This window comes from Miscanthus floridulus, chromosome 5, assembly GCF_019320115.1.
Source record: "Miscanthus floridulus cultivar M001 chromosome 5, ASM1932011v1, whole genome shotgun sequence".
Lineage (NCBI taxonomy): Eukaryota > Viridiplantae > Streptophyta > Magnoliopsida > Poales > Poaceae > Miscanthus > Miscanthus floridulus.
The window spans coordinates 58,426,231-58,435,039 of record NC_089584.1 but is presented as its reverse complement, the minus strand read 5'-3'; the positions used below and the strand labels follow the sequence as shown (position 1 = coordinate 58,435,039).

Genomic DNA, 8,809 nt, shown 5'->3' with positions numbered 1-8,809 from the left:
CATTTTTGTATCTCTCAAATGATGTGGAGATTGGCCTTGAAATTTTGCATGGTATCATCTGAAAATGGCAAGTGTTCCAATAATTTTGAGAACTTCTAGAAATGTGTTTGGATGGATTTTCAAGTTACCAGTCAGCCAATTGTGGTTTATGAGGTCACTTGCTTGAAGTATCAACAACTTGACTCTCAAATTATCAAGTCATTGTATTGACGTAGCAATAAGATGACAACGAAGTTGTATCTGAGCATTGATTACGTATTCATGTGTGAATTGATCATCATGCACTTACATTGCCAATAGTCAAAATACAGTGCAAATAGCAACCCATTGCCTTCATAATAGAAACATCATAACAAAGCAATTTTCAATGTCATGGAAAGCTGTCCTAATTGGGACAGTTGAATACATAAAGGTGAATTGCAGTAAATATGTCCTAATTGGGGCAGTTGAATAGATCGGGGTGAATTGCAGTAAGCACGTCCTAATTGGGACAGTTGAATAGATCGAGGTGAATTGCATATAACAAAAGTGCATACAGATCACCACAATGATAGATTCCATATAAGAAGACACGGTAACCATTTTGTTTAATCATGGAAGCAAGCAAACTCTTGAGAAATAATAACTACAAGGCTAACAAAATGACGAGAGTGTGCACATACTACTTTCTGGTAGGGATTAGAAACGTCGGCCTGATTTTCTTTTGCCAAAGATCACCTCCCACACCACTGGTGAGAATGGGCCTTTCTTGTCCAGGTGCTCCCTGATTGACTTCTCATCAATAGCAAAGTTCCTGTCCTGGAAGCTCCTCACAAGCTTCTCACCATCATCCACCCCTTTTGTCTTGCACACTGCATCAAGCAAGCCTACAAACGTCTCAGCATTCGGCGCAAGCCCAGCCTCAAACATCTCCACACAGAACCCAACAGCATCATCCAGCCTGCCCCCCTTGTACAACCCCTGTATCAGGAGCCAGTAGCTGAATGCGTTTGGGACGACTCCATTCCCTTGCATCTTCCTGAAAATCCTCACAGCGTCGTCTAGCTTGGCCGCCTTGCAGAATGCCTCGACGACAGCTGTGTAGATGACCACCTCTGGGATGGCTCCCTTCTCTCGCATCAGGCCGAACAGCTTCATGGCGTCCTGCACCAGGCCGTTCTTGCACAGCCCGTCAAGCATGGCCACGGCGTTTGGGATCAGCCCGGTCTCCTTCATCTTTCGGAAGATCTCGTCCACATCCACCGGCTGCGCGGACGCAGGCTCGTCCTCAGGCTGCCGCCGCTCATCGCCGCCTCCCGTAGCGGCGGCGGAGGGACCATCGCCCAGTTTAAGCTTCTCCAGCAGCGTCTCCCCAACGACCTTCTGGGCGCTTCGCTCGGGCTGCTGCTGCTGCTGCTTCCCAGCGGAGGCGTCAGATAATCCCCTGCCACGCCTCGGCGGCGGGGGAAGGGGGTTGTTCTCGGGGTCGGCGCCGAAGTTGAGGGTGCGGAGGAACGCCTCGTCCTCTTCCTCCTGCCGTGCCTCGCGGATCACCCGCCGGCGCCGGTCGCCGGTGGAGTAGAGGCGCTGGAGACCCCCAGCGCCACCTAGAAGGAGGAGGCGGCGGAGGGCGCCTGATCTCACCGGAATCTGCAGACTCATCTCAGTTCCTCTGGCTCTCCTCTCTAATCTGGGGTCGTGGCGGCGGAGCACGCGGAAGGCGTAAGAGACAAGCACTCAGTGATGGGGTTTATGCTCCGTGGCTGACCAGTGGGTCCTACTTGCCCTTCGTAGGTTTTGGGCTTTCGGCCTTTCGGGTTCGAGTGGCTTCCTTGGTGTCACCTGCACCAGCCACGGCCCACGGCCAACCTCTGGCTCTGGCACGAACCCATGTCGAAGGCTGTGTCGCGCATTCCGTCGAGCACCTTGACCTCGCTCCTCCCCCGCGCCCTCAACCCCCACGTCGCCGTCGTCGACCTCGTCGCCACCCACCTCACCGCCGTCACGGACGACGCCAAGCCCGTAGACCTCACCCGTCTGCTCCCCTTCCTCAGCCACGACGAGCTCACCGCTGTTGTTCTCCGCGCAGGCCACTCCCACCCGCTCCAAACCCTCCGCTTCCTCCTCGCGCTCCCGCCGCCGCTCCAGCCCTCGCCTCCCCACCTTGCATTCCTTGCGCACTCGCTCGCCTCCTCCCGCCTCTTCTCCCACGCACTCGACGCGCTCTCTCACCTCATCCGCCTCCACCCGCGGCACGACGCGCTGCCCACGCTGCTCCTCGCGTCCGCCACCGCGCCGCACCCTTCCCTCCCGGGCCTCCTCGTCAAGGTTCTCCTCCGCCACGCCCGCCTCCGGGACGCGTTCCACTCCGCCCTCCGCGCGGCCGCCGCGGGCGCGCCCCCCGACGCCGCCGCCTTCAACACGCTCCTCGCCGCGCTCTCCCGCGCGGGCGGGTTCGATGAGCTCTGGGCCGCGCGCGGCGCCATGGCGCGCGCCGGGGTGCGTCCCGACGCCCGTACGTTCAACATCCTCGTGGCCGCGCTCTGCCGCGGGGAGGACGCCGAGCGCGCGCAGGGGTTCCTCGAGGAGCTGGAGGAGCAAGGGTTCGAGCCGGACGTCGTGACGTACAACACCCTCCTCGCGGGCTACTGCCGCAAGGGGAAGCTGCAGGACGTGCTGCACCTGTTCGACGTAATGCCGCCCTGATTTGGTCTCATACACCATCCTGATGGACGGTTTGTGCAAAGCCTGGAGGCTGAGCGATGCTCGCCGGATGTTTGACAGGATGGTGCAGGGTGGGTTGTGCCCTGACGCTGTTGCTTATAGTGTTCTGATCACAGGGTACTGTAATGAGGGACGACTAAAGGAGGCGAGGTCGCTGCTGATGGAGATGGCTGGGAGTGGGCTCTTGGACATAGCATTCGCTCTCAGGGTTGTCATTGAGGGTCATGTAAAATTTGGGAAGCTGCTTACCTGCTTGAACATGGTGGCGCCACTAAGGAAATATGGTATTGTTATCCCATCACATAGTTATAGCTGCTTCATCAGTGCATTGTGTGAGGATATGCACCCTAATGCTGCGAGGGGTCTGCTGCAGTGGATGATAGAGGATGGGCACAGTCCTAGTTTGCAGGTGTACAATATGATCGTGGATTGCTTCTGCCGATGTGATAATCCAAAGGAGGCTTTGGATGTGAAGGTTGAGATGACCTCTAGAGAAGTGAAACCCAACTATGACACTTACCAGGCACTCATAACCTGCCTTTGCAGATTGGGAAAGAGCTTGGCAGGTCAGTCAATAATGGTGGAGATGATTGAGTCCGATTTCCATCCGAACGAGGCCATTTGTGCTGCCTTGGTTTGTGGCTTCTGCAAGGAAGGCGACCTTGATAGAGGAGAACTAATTGTGAAGTCATTCGCGCTTGATTTTCAGATCCTCTGTAATGAGAGCTACAATGCATTGATGAGGACTTACTGCGAGACTAGGAGCACAGCAGAGTCACTAGCACTGCAGGACCAAATGTTAGAGCTGGGTTTTGTTCCAAACAGCGAGACTTGTCGATCTATTATATATGGACTTTCAAGAAGGCCTGGTTGAGTTGCTGATATCTGTTACAGAAGGCACCAGCTTGAATCATCTTATTGAGTGGTCTACATTATTGCTTAATATGCATGTATGATGCACCCATTTCCCATCGTGACGGTGTTCCAAGGCCAGACTGGAGGCAACATTTCCTTCTGGTCTGACATAGGATGTGGAGGTCAAATCTGCTGGTCGAAGCTGAGCGGTTACCCCCATTATCAAATTCTGTTAGCAGATGGCGCAGAGGACAAAACATTGAGGACCCAAGGCAATCAATTGTAAGTTTGGCAAGCTAAGTAATATTACTGCACAAGTATAGGGAGCTGCAGGGCAAACACAAAAAGAAAAAGTTTTAAAACAAACAGAAACATACAATTTTTTGGGTTTTCGGTTTCAACTTTTCTTTTGAAGAAAAATCTGAATATGGTTTGTGGTGGAGATCACATTTATTTATTTTAAATAAATTCTAAAAAGGAATATACCAGGAATGCATTATTGAATCTACTGTATGAAGGTCATGGACTGAACCCAACAACTCTTGGCAGCCTGGTTTCTCATGAAGCATAATCAACACTGATGATTTTGACCTGAGGCTCGATTCTTGGAGCGCAACCCTGTTTTTCCTCCTCATTTCTTCCACAAAACAATACTACATTGTTCTGATCCAATCAAGCAGAGTGGTGATGCCATTGACAGATTCTTTGCTGTCTCAGTCTCTCAGAGGTGGAACAGCACAGTATGCATGATGGTTTGTGGAGGAACTTTTTTTTTTTTGAAATATCGTTTGTGGAGGAAAATGGTATAGCAGGGTGGAGAGGTACGAACCACATTCGGTGGGCAAATTTTTATTCAAGTAACCAGATTTGGCTGATGTGATTGTGAGAATACTAGGCAAGATGTGGTACTGGAGCAATGGTTTATGGATGCTACTTTCTAAATTCTTCCTGCTATGTCTATGTGGTGGTGCTCTTTCATCAGCCACCTTTCATCAGCACTCACAGTTACTTTGACCATCTGCTTCAAGGGAGTAGGCAACATCTGAAATGTGCTTATGTACTGAAAAATTAGGAACTGTGGATTGTTTGTGTGAGCATATTCTGAAACTGACAGAAATTTCGGTTCCTAAATTGTGGTTAACAGTTACGGTGTAAAAAGTTGGCTTGTAGTTTGATATGTTAACTGAACACATTGAAGCTCCATGGGGGCTCACTTGTCTGTACTGTACGTCCCCTAATTGCCATCTAGAATGTGGTATGGTTTTGACTTTTGAGATATTCAACCGTGCTGCGTTTCTAAATTTGGCGCTTTGCATTGAGATGATTACTCTGCTTCTTGTTCCAAAGCTTTTGTTTGTGCACATTTTTGTTTTTGCGAAAATGCTTGTGCACATTTAACTCAGTTGGCATCCATGGATATGTTACCAAATCGTCATTGTGATTTAAAAACTGTGACTAATCAGCATTATTGCTCCTGACAACATTGACATTCTGTACAATCTTCATGTGACCGGTTAGCATTGGTATGTTTACAATCAGAGCAATATACGCAACTAGATTTTGCCAAACCTTTCAGCACTCCGACTGGTAAGATGCTCAAGAAAAAATCTAGCATCTCGGCATATACTCTCTTTGCACACAGATCACAGAACTTATGTATAGCATTTTGTTAACTGTCATGGTTAATCGATTTGTATATCAGTAAATGCATATGCAATATGGTATCAAACACGAACGGTTGCCCCCCTTACAATAAAACAAATCTCTTGTAACCTCTAACAACCGCTTAATCAAACTTTGTAGTGAGTAAATATACACACGCTTAACATGAAACACTTATGCACACGGTGGGTTCATGCAAATAGCAAGGACATCAGCATTGATATTCCCAAATTAAGAAAACAAGAGAGCATATACAGAATGGCAGAAGCCAATTTGTTCTTGCACATGTTGGTGAAAATTGGAAATTTTAGCTATGGGACAATTACACTTTATGAAATTAGTTGTGGGACACTTAAATATATTTTTATTGCTCTAGGACACTAATTTCTTCGTTGTAGGACACCTCACAGTCACAGTGTACCTAAAGCAAATGAAAATAATTACAATGTCCTGCAGCCAATTCCACGAATGACTGTGTTGTAGCAAAACTTGTCAAAGTTGGAAAAAGTTGTTTTTCGAGGGCATGTTTGTTTGAGCATCCCGTAGCAGCGTTTGGGCTGGGGATGTAATCGGGTTTGCCACAAACCCATAAATAGGCTTTACTTTGTTGTTTACCACATGTAACCCACAAAATTAGCTGCTGATGCACGTATCAAAATGACTCAAGATGATGTGACACTTTTAGAAACATCAAAATGAAACTCTCTATTGAGATTAGCCTAATGCACATGTCAACAGATTCTGTCTGTTACATTTTTCTACAAATTAGTTGGTGACACATATCCACTAAATGATGACTATAATGAAGGTGGGGAACTCCGATAGAACATGTAGCCTAGTGGTGCAAGTACTTTATAGCACCTACTCGTCTGGGTTTAACTTTCCCGTGGTAGCAAATTTTAGGCTGGTTAAAAATTTTCCTTCCCTAGCAAAGCCACGATTCAAGGATTTTTTCAGGCAGCTAGGCTGAGTTCTTCTACCCTAATGGCAATGGGTTGGGACAGTTTGGGAAGGTTATACCCCTGCTAGTTGAGTTCTTTTACGAAGGTAGGGAAGTGGTGTCCGTAATGTATAAAGCACCTTGAGATTTGAGAACCACATAACATTCCAAAAAGCTCTGCATGTAATTTGAAAAAATTGCTTTATAGCTATTAAAAATATGTGGGCTAAACCCTTTATATGGTTCTGGAAATTAGTAAAAACAAAAGACAAACTTGAATACTCAGAAGTCGATGGGCTCTGAAATGGAGGTGGAAGCGGTCCGCCGTTGCTAATGCTTAGGGCATCCCCAACATACTGCTACAAGTCAATAGCGACATGGAGGAGAGAGGAAATAAAAAGAGAAGAAAATGCTAGCTGCATGTTCGGAAAGAAGGGGGACCAGCACAAGTACATAAATCTTAATGGAGACGGACGAAAATGCTTAATGGAGGCGGGCATTGCAACCGCCTCCAATTAAAGGTCATGGTTAATTGTGACTTTACGGAGGTGGTTGCTCTGCCCGCCATGGTTAATTGTTTAATGGAGGCGGGCAACTTAGGGCAACCACCTCCGTGCCTCCATTAAACAATTAACTAAGGCGGTCTCTATAATGCGACCGCCACAAATAAAGATCTAATGGTGGCGGTCTGCTATTACTTGCCCGCCATTTAAAAAAATATCCTCGGCAATTTGATTTGAATTTGAATTTGAATTCTATTTTCACAAATCAAACACATATAAAAGCTTAATCAAGACATATATAAACACATATTACGCATATCGAGCACAAACATATAACACATTCATTGGTGTCCTCCATCATCAACCAACATCATTCAAATTTATTACACATGCATGATGTCAAATGTTTACATGTGAAACGAAGATCACGTAGTCCGGCAACATGTAATCCTTGATTTGTAACTTGGTGCTCCAGTTTCTGATCTTCTCGAACTTCGGATCAAGCGCTAACTCGTTTTCCTTGTTGAAGAACGGTCGCCCTTCATGCGCACACTCTGTGACAAACATACATATGTCTGCTACTATTTGTCTGAAGTTTTGGTCAACCTTCTCCCTTCGCCACCATCCTTGTGCTTTCTTCAGCTGCCACTAGCTGCTGCTGAATCTGGTGCACGTCCTCAGGTATTCGCAAACGTAGAATCCACATAGAACTGAGCCATAGGGTTGTTTGGCGCACTACACGATATATAATACACAATCATTAGAGCATATATAGAGAGCAGTAGTAGTAGGATAGTATAGTATAGGAGTAGTAGGAGTAGGAGTAGGTATAGGAGTAGAGTAGAGTATAGTAGAGTAGAAGTAGTAGTAGTAGTAGCAGCAGCAGTAGCAGTAGCAGTAGCAGTAGCAGTAGCAGTAGCAGTAGCAGTAGCAGTAGTAGTATGAGTAGTAGTAGTAGTACGAGTAGTAGTAGTAGTAGTAGCAGCAGCAGCAACAGCAGCAACAGTAGTAGCAGTAGTAGTAGCAGTAGCAGCAGTAGCAGTAGCAGTAGCAGTAGCAGTAGCAGTAGCAGTAGCAGTAGTAGCAGTAGTAGCAGTAGCAGCAGTAGCAGCAGCAGCAGCAGCAGCAGCAGCAGCAGTAGTAGTAGTAGTAGTAGTAGTGGTAGTAGTGGTAGTAGTAGCAGTAGTAGCAGTAGCAGTAGCAGCAGTAGCAGTAGAAGTAGTAGTAGTAGCAGCAGCAGTAGTAGCAGTAGCAGTAGTAGTAGTAGTAGGAGGAGGAGGAGGAGGACGAGGAGGAGTTGTAGTAGTAGTAGGAGGAGTTGTAGGAGTAGTAGCAAAGAGTTGACAAGTAGTAGTAGTAGTAGTAGTAGAGAGCATGCTCGATATAATAGCACAAAGGACTTTTGATGTACTTACTGGGAACTCGCGCCTGAGTTTTAGTTTCGTGCCATTCTTGACCTTCTTCTTCTCAAATCTCTGATCACTTGCACGTACTTCTTATAAGCGTTGTACGAAAAAAACCAGTAGTGTCAATGACAATTTGAACACATATGTTAACTATTAATGAATAAGTTCTGTCACTTACTATCTCAATACACTTTCAAAGTGCTTGTAGCCTACTTTATTTGTATCCCGCAAAGAGTCAAATATACAGGCCCTTCCATCCTGAGGATAGATTATAAATGCAATCCAGTGGCCCATGATGCCCTTACTGCACCATTCACACAATACAGATTTGAAATGTTCAAATACGAGAAGTCATGATCCAAGTAGATATATATATATGTTCCAAGAAGATTTTCGACTTACCCGAACTGGTGGGCGGCCATTGCACACCCATTTCCTCGGACCTTCTTCATGGCTCCATAGATGTATATTCCTACCCGATACTTATATTCAATTTTTAGATCTTCCCGGATTTTTTTTCTCCTCTGGGTTCAAGTTCACTAGGAGGAATCTGCAGTGGCTGCTTGCGAGAACGTTGTGTTTTGACCGACGGGTCGAAGTCCGGATAATTTGCTTCCTCTCCATGAGCTTTCTTCTGCGGCCTCGGTGTCAGCTCTTCGCTCTCATACTCGGTGCTCCCGCCGTCTGAGCCAGACGATGACCCTTTGTCACTATCGTCATCAGGAGTAGCCTCACGCCAC

The 8,809-nt window shown here is 47.0% G+C and overlaps 2 protein-coding genes across 2 annotated transcripts; one reads left to right on the top strand and one right to left on the bottom strand.

Moving 5' to 3' along the window:
* Positions 1-398: 398 nt before the first annotated feature.
* Positions 399-1,705, bottom strand: LOC136452211 (pentatricopeptide repeat-containing protein At4g38150-like). Its single transcript, XM_066452846.1, has one exon. The coding sequence runs from the start codon at positions 1,639-1,641 to the stop codon at positions 679-681; it is 963 nt and encodes a 320-aa protein (XP_066308943.1). The 5' UTR covers positions 1,642-1,705; the 3' UTR covers positions 399-678.
* A 60-nt stretch (positions 1,706-1,765) lies between these two features.
* LOC136452210 (pentatricopeptide repeat-containing protein At5g40400-like) lies at positions 1,766-4,813 on the top strand. Its single transcript, XM_066452844.1, is given in 3 exon segments — positions 1,766-2,678; positions 2,680-3,840; positions 4,077-4,813. Coding segments are annotated over 2 exon segments (1,707 nt in total). The 5' UTR covers positions 1,766-1,869; the 3' UTR covers positions 3,578-3,840; positions 4,077-4,813.
* The last annotated feature ends 3,996 nt before the right edge of the window (positions 4,814-8,809 follow it).